At 34.0% G+C, this 24,704-nt stretch overlaps 1 protein-coding gene across 1 annotated transcript in view; it reads right to left on the reverse strand.

The window, feature by feature from the left end:
- The window catches only part of LOC108904982 (zinc finger protein 395), a 64,085-nt gene that overhangs the window by 30,008 nt on the left and 9,373 nt on the right, over nucleotides 1–24,704 (reverse strand). The window contains exons 2-4 of the mRNA XM_018707724.1: nucleotides 16,121–16,293; nucleotides 8,069–8,193; nucleotides 1,381–1,559 (exon numbers count right to left, since the gene is read on the reverse strand). Of these exons, the coding sequence (XP_018563240.1) occupies nucleotides 1,381–1,559; nucleotides 8,069–8,193; nucleotides 16,121–16,293 (477 nt within the window). The remainder of the gene's footprint in view (nucleotides 1–1,380; nucleotides 1,560–8,068; nucleotides 8,194–16,120; nucleotides 16,294–24,704) is intronic.

A 24,704-nucleotide genomic window follows, 5' to 3' on the forward strand; every position in this document is an offset into this window, starting at 1 on the left:
AGCATAATGCCCAAGAAAAAAGTATCTTGTTTAACAGCAGGAGTCGAAAGAACTAGTGATGACAATTTTTCTGAATTGACTGTGAGGGAAAATGAACAACATTTTTTATTTGATGGCAAAGAAAATTTAGGTAGTTTTTCTGGTGTTACTGTTAAAGGTTCCTTGCCAAATTGTACTTTCGTAAAAGACGGTTGTAAAAGATTGTTGTTATTAATTTAAAGCAAATTATTGTTATACATCAAATATTAATGTTAATAAACTTTGTACATTCATTAGTTAGTTCATTTATACAAGGCACATTTACTATTCTACCCTGACGGAAGAGAAAGGTACACAATAGGGTCAAAATGCGGACGATAATATTTAGGTCCGCTTATTTCGCCCTAGTGATATGACGTTATGTTCCTATTCCATTTCCTAGTAATAAACAAGCTACAGTGAAACATAAAGTATAATTCCGCCTAAAAGTTAGTTATCAGAGAGTACCAATAAAATTATTAGCAATGAAAAATACTTTTAACCAGGTCTTAATGAATATTTTCAGCGCATAGCAACAGTTTTGTTTAAGGCAAATGGACCATTTATTGCCAGTGGGAATTAAAAAGTAAAAGGTTCCAACAATAACAGAACGTTACCAAATATTTTCGGACCCGTCTGGCGTAATCAGAGTAAATTGAATTCGAATTATTAATTGCAGATTTTGTAGCCGTTATATAAAAAATTACCGAACCGCGACCGGCAACTTTTACGAAGTAAAATGCTATTTAAAATTCTTTTACTATTGATGCAACATTTACTGACCACTTTCACATTATGAGGAAGACGTGCCCAAGATTTATTGATTGTTGCGGAAAATAGAAATCTGTCATGGATAGTCCTCCATTAATTAAAATTCTAGCGTTAGTATTCCAGTCCTGGAGGCATATTTATTAGCATTTCCTTGACATATTCCAGCTAGGTACCCGAGCTGACTGTGGTCATGCCTAAGTAGCTCTTACATAAAGATTTAGAACCGTTTCAGTCGTGATATAGTAAAAATGTCTAAAAAGAAACGCCACGGACTTGTGAAATTATCCATTTTTTTATTTTCAACTTAACGACTCGCTAATAAACTGGCTTTTAAGCGTGTTGTAATTACATCTTTAAAGTAGGTTACCTTAAGTCTTGCCTTGCGCTTTTCACCGTTATTTAAAGCAAAAATAGATGTGCGTTCCTGTACAGCAAATTATAAACATATGTATGGATATGGTTACTGTTAGATACAAACTTGCAAATATTTCCTTGAACTAACTGATCTTGTAAAAAAAGTGGAGAAAGGTAAGTAATATTGAAAGAGCAACAGAATATACATGTTATTTCTTGTATTATATAAATTCCTACCTTCTTCTTGCGAGGTAAGTCATCCGGATAGTAATCCATCACTATGCCCTCGTCGGAAACCGAACTTGAAGAAAGAGGTGCGGACTGAGGTGAGTATGCTCTGGGTGGTGGTGATGGAGTTGATCTGTAGGAGGCAGAACTACTGCTGCTTCCTGGGGAGGTACTGGTGTATGAGAATGCTGAAAAATATTGAAATTAGTGTCTTAAAACCGATACTTCAATCTTATAATAACAAGATATAGTTTTAAGTAATAAAATGTATCATCGGACTGATATATGTATTCATTACGTAAACCATAACACGAATTTGAAAAGTAATATCGCTTCGATTTTTGAACATAAAAGTCAGAGTAACGGTAAACTAATATATAACTTTTTTATAGCTCTATAACGAAATTCTAAATTATTGGGGACTGAAATTAGTGTTTACAGACTAAGTTAATTTTTATTGGATCATATCGATGTATGCTCTGAATATATATTAGAATGATTATATTATTCGGTTTAAAGCAATAAAATTAAATTTGTTATTCAGATTAAGAAAGAATAATTTTCTTGAGACTTTGAATAACCACATATTATAAAACAAAGTTCTCCGCCGCGTCTGTCTGTCTGTCTGTCCGCGATAAACTCAAAAACTACTGCACCGATTTTCATGCTGTTTTCACCAATGGATAGAGTGGATCTCGAGGAAGGTTTTAGTATATAATTTGTTAAATTTTTGTATACATTAACGATATTTGTTGGAGGTGTCCGAAAAAAATAAGCCGTCTGGGAGCTTTCAACGAAAACGCTGCTTAAACCCTTTGAGATATAACAAAATAATGTATGGTGGAATTGTGTATCTTATATAGGTCTACAGAAAAGTCCGCGAATATCCATTTTAATACTTTAAAAAATGGGCAATTATAAAGCGGTAATTGGAAAGCTATTTACACAAATACCGTATTAATCCTTATCATTTTAAATACGTTAGTTGGCTTGAGCATTTCATGAAGATTATTTTTTCCATTTACACCATGCAAATTAAATGAATACCTTAGGAGATATAGCAAAATCAAAATAATGCCCAACGAAATTAATTTCGTGTCGCCGTGATTCGCCGACCGGGCCGCGCGGACGCCCCGTGACCCCGCGCCTCGCGTCCGAGCCGGGGGAGTCCGAAAGTTTATGTAGTGTATCAATGTATGGTGGAATTGTGTATCTTATATATGCCTACAGAAAAGTCCGCGATGACATGTGTCTATATGTTAAAGATAACATACTACCTATATCCATTTTAATACTTTAAAAAATTGGCAATTATAAAGCGGTAATGCAAAAGCTATTTACACAAATACGGTATTAATAAATAAGTTAGAGGCTTTAAGCATTTCATGCACATTATTTTATTCTTTTACACCATATAATTTAAATGAATATCTTAGGAGTAATCGCAAAAAAATTAAGGACGCGAGAATAAAATTCAAGCGCGTCGCTTTGCTTGATGTGATCGCTGACCCTCCCCCCGCACCGTCTTGCCTACTGTTTAGTTAATAAGCCGAACGATAACGCGCGCGTGATCCTTTAATAAACTGACTTGGAGCGAATGGAGGTGACGACTGACGACTGTGTTTTCTTTCTGGGTGTTGTTGGAAGGTTATAATTGCGTTCAATATTTTAAGGTCACATTTTTGTTTTGTATTTGTTGTCTTTAGGTAGTCGGAACATACATAGATACTTGCAAACATACTTTTATTTCATTGAGTTTTAATAATAATTTGTTTATCTTTTTTTTCTTATTGTGAATCATTTAAATCTTCATAGTCGCATTTTTGTTTTGTGTTTGTTTTCTTTACGTAGTTAGATACCTAACTACTAACTTATTAATTAAAATTGATAGTCCAGAACATAGGTACTTTAATTTAATTCGTTTTTTCACATTGTTGGTAGTTACCTACATTGTTTTAAATTTAAAGGTTTTGCATTTTTAGTTTTGAATTCATTTGTTGTCTTTAGATATATAGATATATCGTGAATTATTTTAAAATTAATATTAGGGTCGCATTAGATGAAAGATGATTGATTTTTTGTTTGTTACGATTTAACTCAAAAACTACTCAACCAATTTTACCGAAAGCTACATCTCCTCGGAGTAACATAGGCTATTTTATATTTGCCCGTGCGAAGCCGGGGCGGGTTGCTAGTTATTATATAAATATGTTCAGCAGTTTGTAAAATGTCGTTGATTTAAAATGTTTGTTGTTTTTTAGGTTAGTAGTGAGTAAATACATATATAGATTAAAGTTAGAGACCACAGAAGAGAAAAAAAAACTGTATCTGTAAGACTAATGATCCTTTTCCGTGCAGTTCTATTCCATTCCTCCATTTATATTGATCAATTAACACATGAAAAACTCTTGTAACAGTTTAACTAAATAAATTTCCTTAACCAACAAAACATGCTACTCATATCAATGTTTTATTTTATTCAGATCTGATCAATAGGAAGTACTACATACCAAGAAACAGGAAATGTACAAGTTATAAATGTATCTATGCAGATACTCGTTAATGAACGTATGCATATTAAATACTGCAGAGAAATAAAGAATATACGAATAATAAACTATTACCCACAACAGTATTATTCAACGTCCGTTTTAGGTCACCGCTATTGAATTTCCCCCCGAAAACGACACGTTTTCAGGACTAATTTACATGTTTCGCATACCCATTAGCGAATTAGACTACAATTAAAAATAAAATTTTCGGTAAACACGTAGGCGTAGCGTCAGTATATTTAACATTGAGAAGCAACCGGTATATTTGACTAGCCGAGCGACAAATTTAACAGTTTTTAACACATGGCAAAATATTTTTACCACATTGACATAAATTAGCACGAGCAAACCGCACAACTATACAGCAGTGGTTTGTTTTTGTTGTTTATTTTCTCCGTATATGTGCTAAAATACTGAGTTTCAGTTTACTGGCCCATTACAAAGCATGTATCTACGTAGGTAGTTAAGTACGACAATAACGTGCTTTTGACAAGCTTATCCGTGACGCAATGTGTTGGGAATAAGGAGTTTAAAGTGTTTGACCTAGATTTTTAAAATTGCCAGCGCTCGTAATAATGCCATTTTTACAACTAACATCTGGTTTAGATTTAATGTACGCGTTGATAAAACAATTAAGTAGGTTAGCGCCGATGTTCCTTGGTTCAAGAAAAATGTCTATGGCGAGTTCAATGGCTTGACCTAATAACTGATTCGCACATTCAATTTAATAGTGATGATTTAAACATTCAGTGACGTGAGGATTGATATATTGCACTATTGGAAAAAATTGAAGAAGCAAAAAATTTTCATGAAATGATTTTCAAAAGGCTGTATCAGTGAAAAACGGTCGTATGGAGATGAAGAAAAAACTTTAAGTCTCTAGTTTCAAGATCTTTACACAAACTATTTTCTTGAGGCACAGTTATCGGACAATGAAAAGAATTACAACTAGAAAAAGAATTCTCCACGGACACACGAACATTTTTTCAAAGTCAATCAATACAGAGGTCAGTTAGCTTATTTGTTCAGCTTCAATTTGATTTTTGGAAGGTCTCCGTGAGTCCATGGACTGTCCTAAAAAAAATTTTGGAATTTTTTTTTCGATGTATTTCTTTTGATTGCTCAATAACTGTAACTCAAAATCACTTTTCACTGAGAACCAGAGTTTCGAAAATCACTAAAAAAGTCATGAAAATTTTTTGTTCCTTAAATTTTTTCCTGTAGTGATATTAAAGCAAAAAAATGCTAAAGAGAGGTATCTAAGAAAAAAACTTTAGTGTGGATATGATAGATATTCTAATTGCATTATATTGGACATCGGACAAAAATTTTTTAACCTATTGGAATAGAATTCACATCAACAGATTTTTTTCCTACAGGATATAAAATTATTATAACCATCAACCAACATAACTGTGCTTTCATAAAAAATTAGATAAGGAAAACAACATAATAAAGACATCGATTCCAGCAGTTCCCATCCCATTCTTTTTATTCAAATGTTACCCATCGAGGATATCATGTAGTAGCAATTAGATTATTTCGATAGGATCGCCGATCCGCAGATGTATCATACGTATAGATTGTGGGAACCTGGAACTGGATGGGCAATAATTTTCTTGTCTCCTATTGTGATTTATGGACACTACATTAAAATATTGCATCTATCGGCTTGGGCAATGCCTATATCTCTCGTATAAAGGTGTTAACCTTCACCTCTTGACGCAATAAATATCTGTTATATTACACGCTATGCACTGCGAGATGTCTAATTAAGAATTGCTAATTACTGCAAAACCCATCCGAGATATTTATATTACAAAAAAAACGGGATTACAGTAGCTGTAACGCAATGGCTCCGCTAAAATACACCTATAAATAAGCAAACACCTAACAGTGTTACATAATAACGGATAATTCGCACGACACGTGTTTGACTTTGTTATAGCGTGCACGCGCCTGGCTGCAATGGTATGCTTTTGTTTTATCAATGTCGCAGCACCCTTTGTTGGTTCGACGTAGAAGCGTTATTTATTGATTCAGGCCAATCCGTTCTACATATACGTTCAGCCATTATGGACACAAAGAGTATGACCACACTGCTACCTAAATTGGGTAACAATGGTTTACTACTGACCACGAGTGACTAACAATGTGTTTCATGGCTCCTTTGTCTACAAGCAAATGACAACATGATGAGGAATCCTCAACTACGTTCCTTTGTTTTAACGAACATTACAGGTAAAAGATATTTGGAGAGATGTTAATTAAAAAACGTGGAGGCAAAATACTAAGGTTTTCTTTGAGGGAGTCTTGGTAAAGGAACATGGTCCTACCCTTTAATGATAATTAACAGTTGTTTATACTTGTTTTCTTCATTTCCTCGAAAATTCTGCTGAGTAAATTCATTCTGCATCTATAACTTCTCTTGGAGAGCTGTTCTGCGACAGTAAATGAAAATATGAAATCCTAATGATAAAACACATACGAGCAGGAACTATACAACAACAGGACGTAAACAGAGGCAACGCACTGACCGTTGAATCCATAAATAGACTGTTTTAATCAGCGTTTAATTTCGTGCTTCGGGCGCGTTTGGTTCTATACATGGCAAAGCAGGCGCCAAGCTGTTCCCACTTTCCGCTTCAGTGAAATGTGTTGACCCATCAACAAGCGCTCCGAAGTGTAAAAAATGGTGTCTCTTACATTTTACTACAACCGTAAAATGTATATGTACACATATACGGTAAGTGGTAATGTTGAAAACAAAAGAGAAGCCATCTTTACAGTGTTTTGTTTTATGTACATTGTGATCCTCCATAAATTTTACGTTTGTATTTAAAAGCCTAATATCTCTTGTGCCTCTCCATATTATCTCATTTTGACTTGCTGTGTCTCTGCAATGAAATCATTTTTTTAACATACAAATCATTTTCTCCGTGATGAAGTTTATCTTCGAAGGATTAAAAAGGAACATTAACAGTAGCTTCAAAGTATTAAGGGACATCAGCGGAAACCCTATTTTTGAAAAGATATCCCGATAACGTTTAACCGAACTGCTTCCTATCAGCTATCTCTCCCACTCTGTGGACGTAAAATAATAATAGCAGTAATGATGAAAACTGGGTCAACCACGCATAACTAATGAAGATACAACGAAAGTGATAAAATAAACACGTAATACACACCCAGATAAATATCCATGTCAGTCGTCAATTTCTTTCATTGGCGCTGGCAGCTATTGTGCAAATTTAGGACAGATAACATCTTGTTGAATGATAGCGTTAAAAAAGTTGTATACCTAGACACAATTTGCGTTTGTACCAGTTACCTTCAAATCCAGTGCCAATTTTAAATGCTTGCGGTGAATGGAGAAACAAACAATACGTCATCCGATAGCTAAACATAAAACTCATCACTCAGCAGCACGATAAAACATTTCTTTAATACACAAAGTAATGTACTGGATAGAATATGTAATACCATAATGAAATGTTTTTGTTTTCATAAGCATGTTTGTATGAGATAAATACATAATTAATTAATTAGACGCAAATTGCTTATCTCGGAAGTTTGATAATATAAAATCAAATAAATCATATATATATCAACTCAATTCTGCAATTAAAATTGGTACCATTAAACTAATTTTCAAGCAACTGATCGTGATCCAATTTTTGTACCGAACAACCAAAGTGAAAAGTGAGTTAAATTACTGTTCAAAGGGTGTTACTTTATTTTTGCCGAATGGACTTTTACCTGTTCTATTTTTTCAAAGTAGAACCTATACAGACTTCTATACAATCTTCTACAGCAGCAGTGACAATATGGATCTGCAATTCGTATACCTAATTCATTTAAAAAGCCTTGGTTTCAGTAGGTATGTTAGATCAAAATTTGTTGGAATTCATAGACGCAGTTAAAAAGAAAAAATTAATTGTCTGGTCCAACTCAAAGATTGTGTCATCGTTTTTTACATTACTATTCCTCCATTAATCAATTCCATACTTCTTGCCAAATGATATTAAGCATGAACCTTGAAATTTTTTGCATCGCAGTTACGCAACTAATTTATGCGAAGTAATCATCATTCGGAGCCTACTAGAAATCACTTAATTGAATCATAAGAAAGAAGGAACACTTACCATTGAGATTTGGAGAATGAGGCGAGCAGGAGAGACTCATTAAAACTAAGGCGGCGCTGCATTCGTCCATTTGACTGTCCTTTGGACTGTCATCTTGGCTGCTGCTAGGTCGCCTTTTTCGAGATCTATAACAAAGAAGTTAGTTTATTATTTTTACTAAAAGTGGCACTACATGGCTTTTAAGAACAACTTGATTACTGATCCATATTTATTTGCATCTACTTCAAATATGTTTATTTGTCGGTATTTGCTCACACTATTAATAATAAATTATAACTTATTATTTATAATTATTAACTAATCATAACAATTAGTTAAACTTTAAATAGTAATAGAAACTACTTTGTTATTTTTTACTTTATTATTATCGAGAGATAGTATATTACTTGAGGACGTAGGTACTTCGGCACGTGTCGCAAGTAAACAATTACAATTAAAATGAAGAAAGTATGTTGTTTACAAACCATAATTACGCCGGGCTATCTTACACGTGGATATGACAATTTATAGTGGCAACAAATTAGGTTTTTATAAACAATTCTCAACTGTTCAGTATGCGCGAAGGACAGCACTACTGCATTAGACGACGAATTTAAAGCACGCGGATTTTAACCTTTCCGAAATGTCTACCTCGATGAGATTTGCTGAGGTCTTACGAATTTCGTTGACCCGCGTTTCTGTTATTCGTGGAACCTAACGTTTGCGTGGCGAGGAATGGGTTTTAATCCTAATTTTAGTTTTTGCTTTGTAACGCAAGAGTGTATTTCAAACAATACACAAAGAGACACACCAGCAGATTAATCGAATTAAGATAAAATATTATTTTCCAATAATGTAATTAACTAATCCTAACAAATTGCTGTTTGCGATCTTGTTTAATACTCGAAAAAAAATAAAAGGTGTGCTTGTAATCCATTTTTCTTCATACAGAAACATAATCTTACTATTCTTACAGTTCAAACAGGTACAATATGTAGCAGCTTACTGGGATTGGGTGGGTGGTGGTCATCATCCTGAGAAACATTTGAGTAGTTCTATGAACTTTAATCTTAGGGGCAACGTATTGTTATAATTGATTAACATAAATAGGTTACGTTCATAGTATTAACTGCGTTTGTTACAATATGTATTTAATCAATTGTGAGATATTGTTTCCGTATGTATATGTTCCAAAGTATGTTATAAATTTATAAGAACTCTTTTATTTTAATTTGAAGGAATGTCTCTATTTATTTAGGTAAATATTATATTTTTAAATATAAGGAGGATAATTTTACTTTACATATTTTCTTTTAGTTCTTTTTTTATATTCCAAAAGCTTCAATTAACACCGAATGTATTTCTCTTGTTTTTCATAATGTTACCCCAAAAAATGTATTTTGAATTAAAAATACGACAGATGTGTTCCCTAACAAGATATAGTGTAAACTACCAATATTTTTTTAATTATGATTCATTTGCAATACTTATAAAATAAATAAAATATAGAAGGTGATCTACAGGGTGTTTTGAAAAAGATAACATAGATTCAGTGATTAATATAATCTCAAAAAATAAGATCTTTCTTTAATCTTCTTTTGTTTTTGATGTACAAGGTGCAAAAACAATTTTTAAATTTAAATTTTGACCGTAACTTCGAAAAAATCGAAAAAAGATGAAAAAAAAAATAAATTATTGTATTGAAATTTGGTATACGTAAGCTCTTAAAGATGTTAACTATGCCGATATTGTTAGTTTCTGACTATCTGCTAACGTTTTTGGGGTTAGGCTTTTTTACAATGTATGTGATAATACCTACTAATGATTATTATACATTATCATGTAAAATTTCATTTTCCATAAAAAAGATGGTACACTTGTTGAAATTGAAAGCACTGTTTTTAAGAAAAATGCCATAGAATGAATAATGTGTCCGGAAACAAATTGACCATAATTCAATTGTTGAAAATCTCAACCGATTTATATCAAGTTACCTTATTACAATTTTTCTTCTTAAACTTCTATGCATTCAATATCATTTCTTGTTGTCCATTAAAATTCATTTTAATATATTATATATGAATATACCTATATTTTATAGAAATATGGGTTCTATGATGGACATAGGCTTCTTTTATACTTAAAATATAGAGCTCTCTACTTTTTTTTAGGTATATGTAGAGTAAGCATTCATCTTCGTCTACCCCAAAAGCGCCATTATCCCAATTTTGTTGAAATATCATCAATCATATTTTTTACGTTCTGTCAGCCCCTGAGTTTATCTTTTTGAAAACATCTTGTATAATTTTCTCTTCGCTAATGACTTGTCGCCAGTGTCCTGTTCGAACTGAAAAATTTCGACTTTGAACTCGAAATTTTGTAAATTTCGAAATATAATGTTGGAACTCAAAATTTCATGTTCAAACTGGAAAGAATAACTGCAAAAAACCCATTTTTTCGCCCGTTTTTGCGTAGTGTGTAGCAAGAACGGGGAAGGTCGTCCAGAGGTCTCCGTGGGCTTAAATTGATCGTCATGAAAAATCTAGGTGAGCATAATTCGATTTTTCCAATATTTGTCCGACTTACCCCTACTTAGGGGGTGGAAACCACCCCTAAAACAAGAAACGTGAGAAAATGGTCGATTAATTCTTGGTGAAAATTGGCGGGAATTTGAATCGCAAGGAAGAGATCAGGGATGTTCTTCCAAATATGCTCAAGGTGAAAAACATCCCTCGCGTGGGTGTAAAGCCACCCCTATTGCCGAAAACCGGCGGCAAATGATGTTCCCTTCATGAATTGCCTTTTTTGTGCCACTCTCTCTTATAAATCCAAATGATATGAAATACATGCCCCCATAATTCGTTCTTCTGTCGGATTCTGATCAGTTACCCCTACTGAAGGGGTGGAAATCACCACTAAAACAAGAAAGCAGAAAAAATGATCACCAAAATCTGGGTAAAAATTGGCGGAATTCCACATGGCAAGGGTAACATCAAGAATGACCTCCTAAAAATGCTCAAGGTGAAAAACACCCCCCGCGTGGGGGTAAAACCACCCCTATTGTCGATAGCAGACGGGGAATGATATCCACTTCATGAAGTACTTTGTTTTCCCCACTACCCGATAAATGATACGAAAGACGAGCCCCATAATTCGATCTTTTGTTTTACCCCCACGCGGGGGGTGGGTTTATCATGAGCATTTTTAGAAGGACATTCCTGATTTTACCCTTGCCATGTGAAATTCCCCCAATTTTACCTAGAATTGATCGACCATTTTCTCACGTTTCTTGTTTTAGGGGTGGTTTCCACCCCTTAAGTAGGGGTAAGTCGAACAAATATTGGAAAAATCGAATTATGCTCACCTAGATTTTTCATGACGATCAATTTAAGCTCACGGAGACCTGTACAACCTTCCCCGTTCAATGCAAAAACGGGCGGATTTTGCGGTCACTCTTTCAAGTTTGAACTTGAAATTTCGTGTTTAAATTCGGAATTTCGTGTTCTAACTTGATATTTTTAGTAAAAAAAAATAAAAGCATATGGGTATTCCTACGCTTACGTAAATACTAGATGCAAAAACATTTTGTATAGATATAGAAATTCATTGTGAAAATACTTCATTGTTACATTCATTGTTCCATAAGGGTTTGATTCTGCACATTTTTGCTCATTTAGTCACATTTTGCCTTTCATAATAAAGTAGATCCCTATAGAGTCCAATTAAAGTGTGTCTTGATATATGTTGACTTAAGGAAAAGCACAGGAATTTAAGACCTATTATGAATTATTAACCAACCATTGTTTCTTGAAATTTGATTTGTTACTGTTCAAAATATTAATATCATTCGCATTTCAATTTAGAACTTTGACACAAATAGGCGTTTCTAGTCGAATATAATCATTCACCCATACCAAGAAGTACAGCTTGTAAAACGTTGGTTATCGTAGTTAATTAATTTCATTGTACGTCATAGAAGTCACTTGGGAGTGCATTCATTCTCACGGCATTGTGTTGGCCACGGTTTTGCAATAGAGTAGGTACGTGCGGGAGAAATTAGTATCGCGTACATTTTTGCTGGTTAAAAGTAAAAGGATCGGCGCGGTGTGAATAGATGAGAATGAAAGTAACGATAATCGAGGTCGCCACCGAAAAGGCGATTGTGGAAATGGTTTCACGTTTCCGGTCGAAAATCTTCCGGTAATTTTTTATGGCAGTTACACCACACGCCGCTGCATGTATGAAATTCCGCGCAATTACATTAGAGAAAACCTAAGTGTTTCACGCGATGGATTGTGTAGTATTCGTCGTCATTTCCTTCGACGAAATTGAAAGTACAATGCGGGGAAATATCGCTATCGGGCGGACAATGGTTTTGCCTTGTCATAACCGATAAAGCAACTCGTTATCATTGCCAATGTTACTACACTATGCACTTTTTGCGTCATGTTCAAACACTTGTAAAAGCAAGAAAATTGGTAAATTACGCTAAAAGGATTAGTCGAGAAATGAGTTTCATACGACATATTTTCACCCAACAAAAAATCTGATATAAGGAAGATAGTCAATGTTTTCAAAATTTAAAATCTACTTTTGCAGTGAGAAATTTAAGTTTCAATTTTGTCCCAGAGTAATAGTACTTAGTGAGTACTATGCAACGTACCTACATTTATTGTCCGAAGTTACTTATTTGTATTTTGTCATATATGAAAAAACTTTATGCGCTAAAAAGATCATTCAAGAATAAATTTTGAGTTTTACCTAACTAAAAATCTTACATTGGAAACAGGCAAACAAATAAAAAATTAAAAATGTACTATACATCACGTACCTACAGGATGACTCACTATATTTTGACCCCCCTTTAATTTTTTTGTTAAAAGAGATACAAAAATGTGAATTATAAACCAAACAAAATGGCCACGGATGACAACTTTGCTAATTTAGATGGACCACCTTGTATATTTTTAAATGTTTGGATAGAAAGTTACATGTCGAGCATAGTCATATAGGGTTTGTTGGGTCCATCTCTAACAATAAGCGAGATACTATTAAAAAACGAAAAGAAGGTTTTTTTATTAGGAAAGTGAGACATCTTGTAATTGTTAGGCCTCTTTCAGGCACTTCTGCGTTTTTTCCAATTACGTAAGGATTTATAGATTTAGTTACAATATATTTTGATATATCGGACATTGATACGGTTCAAAATGCATATATGTAGGTATTTTAACAAAATCTCCCTAATTAGGCCGTGAGAGGTCTAGTCAACAGATAGTAATGTCATGACAACATTGTTATTGATTGACTGTTTAACTTTACTCTATTTTGATTCCTATAATATTTCAATTTTCTACTTCTGTGTAGCCTATTTTAATTAAATAATAATACAAACAGTCAATCAGTAACAATGTTTTCATGATATTACCTGTCAATCTCCGATATATCAAAATATATTACAACTAAATCTGTAAATTCTTACCTACGTAATTGGAAAAAGGCAGCAATGCCTGAAAGAGGTCTAACAATTACAAAATGTCTTATTTTCTTAATAAAGAAAATCTTTTTTTCGTTTTTTAATAGTATCTCAGTTATTGTTAAAGATGGACCCAACAAACCCTATATGACTATGCTCGATAGGGAACGTTATATCGAAATATGTAAAAATATACAGGATGTTCCATTTAAATTAACAAAGTTAACATCCGCGGCCATTTTGTTTGGACTTCATTTGTTTTCTACTATAATTTTCAAAAAATTCATAAAATAATCGTCAATTTCACATTTTTTTATAACTCTAAAAACAAAAAAGTTAATGGGGGCTCAAAATATAGTGAATCACCCTGTACTTCAATAATTTAACGTTAATTGATCTACTTTCTTTGTCAGGACTGAGAATGACGTTTCGTTTTCAAGACTAATTAAAAACGTCATTTTTTAGTTTTGCAAACCAAAGCAGATTGATTTTCGAAACGAAACAATTTTTTGAAGTGCGCAGTGCACAAGGTCGTTCTTTAAAATTGCGAAAAAGTTAACAGCGAGCAGAGATGCATAATGACTACTGCTGACAGGAATGTATTTTTAAGAATGCAGTAAAAAAAGGAACAAAAGAAACAAAAAAGTTTTAAGTGAGCCAAGAATTTAAATAGAATCTTTAGTATTAAAAATTTTCGACTCTATAAAACGATACAATGAAAGTACCGTTATGGGTGCCAATTTTCAATCTTTTTTCGAGGCTCACAGACGATTAAAAATATCGGTGTAGGGAAGCCTTTGAATTACATTCTTCTTTTGTTTCTCCAAGTGTGAGAACAAAATAAAAACTGAAAATTTACCATACCCCTTTAAAGGAGAGTAACCAATACTAGACATTCATGGATATAGGTTTATATAAAAGCCCTTTTACCAAAAAATCGTTCCTTAAAGTTTTTCGTAATATTATAGAAGCACTATAACAGAAGTTTCATAAATGCTTACAAACCACGTGTTTGGAACAGTGACTGTATTTATTTATTTATTTCGGTAAAATTAAAGTTGATAAAAACAAAAGATCAAGATTACATTAAAACAAAACATTGGTTTTCATCGGTTGGTAATTTTTCACAAGATTTTATTTAACCAATCAGCGATCACATTATCTTAAGTGTATATGTAACGGTGTGTCAGTGTTCGTTGTAAACGAACCATTATAATTGGTGACGCTAAGATTTTTAGTTGACAGTACCTGCCGTGCGAGGTTAGTTGCCTAAGCTCGGCGGTAATGTCGCTTGTAATCATTTATGAAGGCTCTCTATAATGTGTATATTTTATTTGTCTGCTTCTTTCAGTAGAGATTTTTGGTTAGAGAAGACTAGCTTCTTAAAAATAACCCTTAACTGATCGTTTCATTATTTTTTTCACGAGGAAAAATAAATCAATAGAGAAAAAAAATAATTCTTCATTTTTTTATCATCAATCGTAGGAAAGTGATCACGTTCCTACAGCTGCAGGACTCAATCAACGAACAAGGACAAAACGTTGTGTCAAGTCCGTCAAGGCAATTACTAGTGATGCTATTTTGTGAGATAATCATACCATGAGACATCAATATAGTCCTCTTTACTAATGGAATTTTGACAACTTGAGAAGTCCCTTTTTCTTAGATAAGTTTTCTTTATAGGAAAATTAAAATGTTTTCTAATGGTATGTAATGAAATATTAAAAGTGAAATCGTGCCTAGCGAAAAAGGAGCATTAAGTAAAATCTATTTTTAATATCTAAGTACGACCTATAGAAAACAATCAACGTAGTTATTTTTTATCAATTCTATGCATTATAAGTCTATAAATGATAAAATTTAGAAAATAGACATTTTAATTATTTGAAATATCAGATATAGAAATACGCTCACTTTAACATAAAATTGGAACGTCACCGATTTATATTTGTGTGTATTTGAATCACGTTTACACAATGAAACGACCTCAGTTGAGAACACGTGTGTTTTCTGTGAAACACCTTAGAAACATCCCAACAATGAAGGACATTGTTGTACAACATAGACATAGAACAACAGAAGAATTTGATACGTATAAAACTACTGATTTGTGTCAAGAAAATTTTGAAGCAACCGCTTGCTGTGCTGATAATTAGTAAACAACTAAATAATGTTGCCTTCATCGCAGAGGTACGTGAGAAGAACGAATTTACCGAAATAGACAGACAGATAGATGGTTATAAAATTAACCACGCACTTTTGGAAATAGAACAAAATAAACAAACCCGTCATAAATATGACTGCCAACGCATAGTTCGTGTACATACGTTTCGGTACCTCATCGTATGACATCACACATATCTGTTTATATTACATAATATATGATCGTTGCTAATAAATCAATTTGTTGTTTTATTGTACGGCAATGTCACAGTCGGGTTGACAAATCAAACAGCTGAAAGTCGACGTAACTACACGCGTGCTCCAAAGGTCACAGGAACAATAAAGCGTGTAATTAGAATAATTAGAGTTTAGAATTCGTGCATTCGCGTGGGAGTGGCTAGATAAATCATATTAACGTTGCTTATTATATGTCGTACCCGTAATGGTATGAGGGAGCTGGCACGTCTATAGTATGAGAGGCAGTTCTTTTTCTGTCGCCAGCCATGTCAGCCAGACGAGCGAAGTCTGTGTCCTGGTCGGCCAATCGGGCAGATTTTCTCGATTCTAGCAAACGCACCTCCTCCAGTCTCTTTTGAACCTCAAATGGAGCCTGTAACAATAACAAAATCGTTAGGTATGCTTTATTACTAGTTATTATACGGGGTGTTTCAAAAAGTTAATACCAAGTATTTGAGACTAGCAAGGAAGGACGATGACATTTCGATTCTGTTTGACGTTATGGAAAAAATAAAATTGCAAATCTACTATTGGAAAGGTCGTGCTCTTTTGTAGGACGTGGATAAACCTATCTGTATTTTAGAACACTATCATAAAAAGGATGAAACAATGAATGTCGTACAAGTTCATTTTTTGAGGGTATGCTGAAGTCCGTTACATGAAATTATTATACACTACGCGCCTAAAGTATGGAATAAATTCAGTAAAAACTAAACAATTTTTTTTAGGAAAAATCCTCGAATAGGTCGATTTTTAATTTAAAAAATACATATTTTAGCATAAAAGGCGATTTTCAATCGTCATTTGTTTTCGAGTAATGACGTCATCGACATATTTTTTTAAATAGCAACCCCCTATTTTTTTTCCTGATTCTGAAAGACCGTTTCATTGTCCATCCGACAGTATTAAAATGTTGTCATCTTATATAGGAAAGTTTTCGAGTAAATGACGATAGAATGTTAGAAAACGTAAATTTTATTCATTAAAAAATAACATTTCCTATGTCAAGCAAATACAATTCATTAAATTTTCTACCTAAATTAAGTGTTCGAATTGCCACCCACCGACTTCTTTACAATACGCAAGTCTGTGTAGAAATTCTCCTTGCACATTATGAATTATTTCTGGGGTAACTCTGTGTATTTCATCTATAATACATTGCTGGAGTTCTTTTAAATTATGTGGTCTATTAATGTACACGTTGGACTTTAAGTAGCCCCATAAGAAATAGTCCAGGGGTGTAAGATCTGGGGATCTCGCGGGCCATTCTATCGGTCCTCGTCTGCCGATACACCTCCTAGGAAAACATTTGTCCAGAAAATCTCGAACAGGGCGCGCATAGTGCGGAGGTGCACCGTCTTGCTGAAACCATATGGTGTCATTAGGAATATCAAGGTCATTATCGTTAGGAAAAATTACTGCAAGCGCTGGACCAAGGTCATTTTGTAAAAACTCGAAATATCTTTCTCCTGTAAGGGTTCCTTCAAAGAAGAAAGGCCCTACTATTTTGTTGTCAACTATTCCAGCCCATACATTTAATTTCTGTGGGTGTTGGGTATGTGTCTCTGCCACCCAATGAGGATTTTCCCGACTCCAATACCTGCAAGTTTGACGGTTCACTGTACCATTGAGACAAAACGTGGCCTCGTCTGAAAAAGGTATTTGCCGGTGTAAATCTCTATTTACTTGACATAAATCCATCATAATTTCACAAAAGTGTAAGCGGCGGTCGGGATCGTCTTCATCGAGTTCCTGCACAAGTTGAATTTTGTAGGGATGATATTTTTCCTGCCTCAGGATACGTAGCACTGTGGTCTGACTAATTTCATTGTTTAATGCAACCAATCGTGAAGTATTATGAGGATTATCTACCATACTTATCAAAATGTTCTGTTTGTGATCTTCACTAACGCTAGGACGTCCAGGTTTTGGAATATCTACAACATTGCCAGTTTCTCTAAATTTAGATTCTATCTTAGAGACTGTTGATTGGCTGATACGGCGATCTGGATGTTTTTCATTAAATAAATCGCAAACTTCCTGCTGCGTTCTAGTCTTATCCGCGCATCCGATAAGAATTAAAATTTCAATTCTCAATACTTTAAATTCAACAATAATTTTTATATATCTTACAATACTTAGAAAGTCGGTATAACAGTGATGCTTTGTAAAGGTTTACACCTACGTGATCCATAAAAAACTTCAGGCATTTCGAAAAACTAAATTTAATAACGTTTTTGCTTTATTTAATTGATTTGGGTAACATTCAATCGTCATTTACTCCAAAACTTTCCTATGTGGCAACATTTTAATACTGTCGGATCAACAATGAAACGATCTTTCAGAATCAAGAAAAAAAATAGGGAGTTCTATTTAAAAAAATGGCGATGACGTCATTACTCGAACAAATGACGGTTGAAAATCGCCTTTTATGCTAAAATATGTATTTTTTAAATAAAAAATCGACCTGTTTGAGGATTTTTCCCAAAAAAAATATGTTTCGTTTTTACTGAATTTATTCCATACTTTAGGAGCGTACTGTATAGGTTGATATAGGTTAATCATAATGTGATTAATTTTAACCGTATTGATGGGAAGGTCTAATAATGACAGAAAATCGAAAAAAAATTATACTCGACGATTCAAAAAATAAGCAAATTACCCCGTAACTTCGCCTTGGAACAAACTTATAATTTGATTAGAGGAATTCCCTGTATATTTTTAAATATTCCCTTAAATCAGAAAGGTCACTTACTCTCACCTTAAACGGTGAGAGTAAGTGACCGAATTAATTTTGCCATACAAAACTAAATAAGTATTATTAAGAACTTGCGTGGCTATTTGGTTATTCTTTATAATACCCTGGTATTTCTATTGACTTGATAACGTACGAGTGACAAGTCATATTCCTTGATTTTGACTTAATTCGAGGATCAAACGTTCCAGATAACAGACGCAAAATTCATGGAAAATTACAAGTTCCTTTGTTTTCATTTGGAAATTAATAGTGTGCATTTATAAATACATTATCATATTTATCTGCATTTATTGTGAAGTGGAAAAAACTACTTTTTTATGTGCGTTTCGCTGTTTCTATATTGGCAAAGGTCAAATATCGTGGTCGCCAAGCAGACTGAGGCAACGCTATCTGTACACCGAACGAAACAACCTTTGAACAATAATAAAATTGCGTCAGATATAATTTTAGTTGGTACGCCAACAGTAATCGTCAAGTTATATACGGTTGCGGTAAATTACAAATGCACGGCGAAACCGGCGTTTCTCTTTCATCATCGGAGTGTTTCTGGGAGCCTTTAATCAACAAGTTGTTAGAAGTGCAGACGGAAAATTCCAAAGGCAAAGGTAATTTCGTATATACGGTTATGAAAAACTTAATGACATAGATCGTTAGAACCGAACGCAGTGAAAAACCACAACTACGAGCTGCATCTGGAGATAACCTCGAAACACAAATACCTTTTTATAAGCAGGTCTTTGCGTTTCATTAAACCGGTACGTTCCAGGATTTTATTTATAATTTAATTGGAACGTCGATGTTTTTATCTTCATTTTGTTTATCTATAAATACATCTAATCTATAGCCGGGCACTCGGCAAAAGCCCGGCCGGCATATCTAAATATGTCGCAAGAAAAGCAGAGGAGGCTTGAGTCAAGCATCGGTACAAACGAGCGTTGACGTCATGCCAAACAAAAGCCTATTATCTGGGCACTGATAGCGCGACTACGCACTTATTATTTCCAGCTGATAGAATTCGAGGTTGGCATGGAGTTCGCTTTCTTCGATATTGAAGGCTAATTTTAGTACAGACGTTTCGAGACAATTCAGAATATTGCCACCGTTGTACGTGACGACAATTTAAGTGCCTCATAAAATCAATTTCAATTATGCGAATGTCTAAATTATCACCTGCATTCTTTCTCCATACTCCAAATGCATTTAATTAAAACAATCAAATATTGAAAGCTAAATCAATTCAACGATTAGTTTAAATTTTTAAAACGGCACTAAACATTTTCTTAACGCCTCTGCTTATTTTTTATTGAGTGCTAAGCGGCAGCAATTCCAAGTGCTACTTGAACCTTTGCTATTAAGGCCAAATCCACTCAGATAAATGTTTTGTCCAACTTGGAACGAGCGTTAGAGGAAGAATGGAATGCGATATTAAAAAAATGTAAATGTAATTACTGGTATGGGTTGTGAAAGCAAGAGGGAAAGCCGCGAAAGTGTAATTGCCGCGTAGCTTCTCTAACAGGTGGATACATCTAATGGTAATTTGATTATTCAGGTGCAAAACACAGGAGGCATAAAAGTTTGTCTTAATCAAATTAATGATACGTTCGAAACGCGCAGTATGTTTTCAGCGTGGCCGGTAAGTGACAAATTTTGCAATGCAAAAATGCTGCTATTCGTGCGGAATTTATATGACACTGTGGTCACGTTTTGCATTTTATTTAATGTAGATCATATGTTAAATATAGAAAACGTAATGCACTATGTATAGAAAGTATTGTTTAAAGACAAAAAGGTCAAACTTTTGAAAAAGCTAGTATGGACACAATGAAATAAAACTATTACAGAAGATGGAAGAGGAGCAACTTATCTAATTTTATATCTGGTGTTTTATATAACCCGTTTAATACAAACTCATTATTTCACAGACAATTTAGAAGATTCAGTAGCTTTCGGTATGCTGATAATAACCGAACATTTTTAATTACGCTCTAATGGAGATATTTAGTGTTCTTCCTCTGTAACCACATGTTCTTGGATTGTTGATATCTCTTTTAGTTTTCGTGATATTGTTCTTTGAATGCAACGTGTTTAAGTGTTAGTGTCGATTTTTGAAATGTACCATTTTCTGGAACAACGATTCAACGTAACCTTTTGCGTGAAACTGAGGAAAACTCTCATGGAAACGTTTCACATTTTGCAACAAGCTTACGGAGATGATTCTCTGGGCCGCACGCAATGTTACGAATAGTTTTCGCGATTTATTTAAGTGGTCTGCAGTCAATTGAAGATGATCTGCGACCAGAAAGGTCTTTAACTTCAACTGATGACTCACGTTCAGAAAGTCAAAGATCTGGTACGTGCAAATCGCTGATTGCCTGTCAGAGAAACTACACAATTGGGTGATGCCATGAAATTTTGACTGAAAAATTGAAGATGCATCGAGTTGTAGCAAAGTTTGTTCCTCGTTTGATGACTGCACAACAGAAAGAAAATCGTTTGGACGTTTGTTGGCAACACCTTGAACAATCTAATAATGATGAAACATTCACTCAAAAGATCAAAACGGGAGACGAAGAAAGCTGGGTTTATGGCTACGAGATTGACACAAAAGTTCAATCATCACAAAGGAACTGCTCGCCCCAAGAACACAAGTCACTCAGTGATTCTCACTGTTTTTCTCGACTTTCATGGAATTAAGCATTCTGAATTCTTCATTAGATCACGCAAATATTAATTTGGTTAAATGTTCCAATTCAATATAAGGCGTTATTTTTTATCTATGCGAAAATCGCTAGGATTTGCTTGACGCTATAATATTTAACAACTTAAAACATCTATCTTCTGTAAAAATTGAAGAATTAGACATATCTAATCAATGCCGTAGGTACCGAATGTCAGATTATTTTTAATCGACCTAAATTTTTACCTACTTACCTACATAACTTATCGCGGTTTTAAATATTTTAATGACATTGGGTTTTATCAACACTTGCAGCGGTTGCCTCTTCATGTTTTATGTGAATAGTTTGACCCAAAAGTAAATAATTATATATATATATATANTGCTTTGTCTTTTAAATAGACCTTTGCTTTACATTTTGATTTGTTCTCTCATATCTGATTTCATTTCAATATATATATATATATATATATATTATATTACCTTTGGAAATAATATGTTAGAGTAGAAAGGCTTCTTAAATCATTAAATATTGTTTCTAATAATAATAATAATAATTTTTGGTGCCTTTTAAATTTATCAAATCTTGGTAGAGGATACTAGTGACATCTCAAACTATTACAATTTATAGTTTTAAATTTAGTTTAGTTCCAATGGAGTCTTATGTATAAAAAATATTCCTCAAATCCTAAAAAATATGCTTGCGTTTTTAGGTTTCAAGAGTAAGACAGTGTCGCGCTAAGCAATACAAAGTTTTTAACTAATGAAACCGGTATATGTCTGATGGTTCTACTCACGAATGATGTTAGCCATTTAGTAGATGTTGTGAGTATAATTCAACGCAGGTTGGGTATTTATTTTCCACAATATCGTTAGTTAAGTTAGTTAAAAATTTTATTTCCCCTAGTACAATAAGACCAACGTCTTATTTGCACAGTATCTGCAAATTAGCATATCTAACAGTTTGGCCGTGTTGAGCAAATTAAAGTTCATTGCGATCAATAATTATGCATTTAATAATAAACACAAAAGAAATATCTTAATCACCATGCTAAAGGACATATTTTTATGACTAAGCACAGTAATGTCAAGTTCAAAGACAGACAGACCTTTTAATAATATTCAGGCAATTGCACTAAGAATGCGGTCACCGTATATCAACCAGCAGGTAGCAAGATAAAAGAAATGTCAGATGTTTATATGATTGCGACTATTGACCAACGCCTAACTGGAACCAGTAGCGGCATTCTAGTACTTCATACTAAAGGAACCGTAACCTTGAATGCGGAATTAGGATAGGTAAAGAAACAAAAAAAAATCGCGAATGCTACGCTTGAATGATGTCACGGTGAAATATATGGCTAAAAACAGTTAAGGCGATGCTGCTAACGAGCCCGTTCAATTGGGTCAAAGCGCTAGCGAAAGAGGATTACCAGCCAACGGTTTCTTCGAGCTTGAGACGTCATTTCGCGATATCGTGTCCGAATTTCAAGCAGCAAGTGCGACCGTACACGTACGCCTTTTCCAGAATGTAATTACAGTAATTGGCATGGATACCATTCTCACTCTTTAATTGATAAGCGTTGTAATGGTTTACTTTTCGATTTTTCGCTCCAATTCAAATGGACAGAGTAAGTTGTATACAGGGTGATTTGAATCATAAGGATCATCATAGCCACTAAATAGGTAAATCAAAAACCAAACAGGAATTTTAAAGTAGTAGAAGACGGTAAGGTAAGTAAGAAGAAAACAAATTGTAGCAAGTACAGCATAGCATTATCATATTATCAAGTTTAATGTTCGTGCCCCTAAAATATTTGTTTTTTGAATTTTCAAAGTTTTTGAATAATGTTTTGGGTTCAATGAAGAAGGTCAAAGTAAATTGCAACAATTGGTGACAATGTTGGAAAGAGATTGGAATTTTTTATTGATAGATGGTGGTAGTTGGTGGCAGTTTTGAAGTATTCTAGAATTATATCGGCACTTATGAAAAAAAATGGAAATACAGAACTGGAAGCAGTTACTGATATTGGTTCCTAATATGTTGTCAAGTGGTAATTACGTAACGTTGCTCTTATTAATAAATCTACCAAGTCTATTTTACTAAGAAGCTTCTAAATTCCACAACTGATTCAGTCGTTAGATCTAAGGTTAAACTTCGTATCCACATAAAGTGAAACAGAAGTTTATCAATTTATGTATATGTTTTTAGAAGAACTTAGGATAGAGGGGCATCCCCATTGTCTCTTATTTCAAAACGTGCCTAAATGTTAAGAAATGAAGACTTATTTACTCATATAATAACTACAGCATTTAGATAATGAATTCGTACCATTTGTACTGATAAGTTTGTACTCAATTTACCAGAATTCCTCGAAAGGAGGAACAGTTTATGTACTGATAGGATAGACATTAGAATAATATTTACTTTTAACAAAAGGTCAGATATAAGTTATAGATGACAAAGAACTTGAACAAAATATTATCTTATTTGTATGCAGCTGAAAATTTAGAGAATATTAAATTTTTTGAGCGTTATCATTTCCTCGTAATGTTCTGCTTATGATTAAAACTAGTATGTATAATGCGATTTTTCCACAAAAGTTTTGTTTGTCGTGTTGAAATTACGTTACATAATATGTGTTTTGTCAACAATGATCCACCAGTTTATGAAAATTATAAGTTTATTCCATGATAATATAGGAGTGAGTTCAAGGCTTTTTTCCAGTTAATTTACATATCATTGCTCTTGTAAACATGTATAAATGAGGTATTACGTCTCTTTTTTTAATCTCCCCCTTTCCCTTTATTGGGGTTGGAAGCTGTGCATCTTGATAATACTCCAGTGAAATTAGAGTTTGAACGTGGAAAATTATTAGTAGGCATTTTATTGCAGTGTATGACGAGGAAGAGTATCCAAAGTGACGCTAAGTTAGCAAACTGCAGTTTTCAGGTATTATGATCTAATTCGACTGGAGTGTAAGTAATGTACGCTGACCGAAGAACTTGAAGAAGAATACTCTAGGCTTGTTATGCCTGCCATCGATCAATTTTACCACCCTGTATGTCCGAGTAAGTAGGTAGGGCAGACGCGTCACTATGTTGACTGCATAACGGTGTGTGTCAAATAGCACGGCGACGGCACACACACCGAATGTCGCACGGTCTGACGAAACCGCGTAGAAAAATGAAGAATTCGTGTCACCATCAACTAACGCAACATATCGAGGGTAAAACCGAACCGAGCGACTCTCGCTGCCTCTCCTACGCACCACATTACTAACCTTCGCCGTTGTGCAACGAACGGATTACATAAGGACATCTCCGACGCCAGCGGTCTCGTTGCAAT

This window comes from Anoplophora glabripennis, unplaced genomic scaffold (assembly GCF_000390285.2).
Source record: "Anoplophora glabripennis isolate ALB-LARVAE unplaced genomic scaffold, Agla_2.0 scaffold48, whole genome shotgun sequence".
In the NCBI taxonomy this organism is placed as follows: domain Eukaryota; kingdom Metazoa; phylum Arthropoda; class Insecta; order Coleoptera; family Cerambycidae; genus Anoplophora; species Anoplophora glabripennis.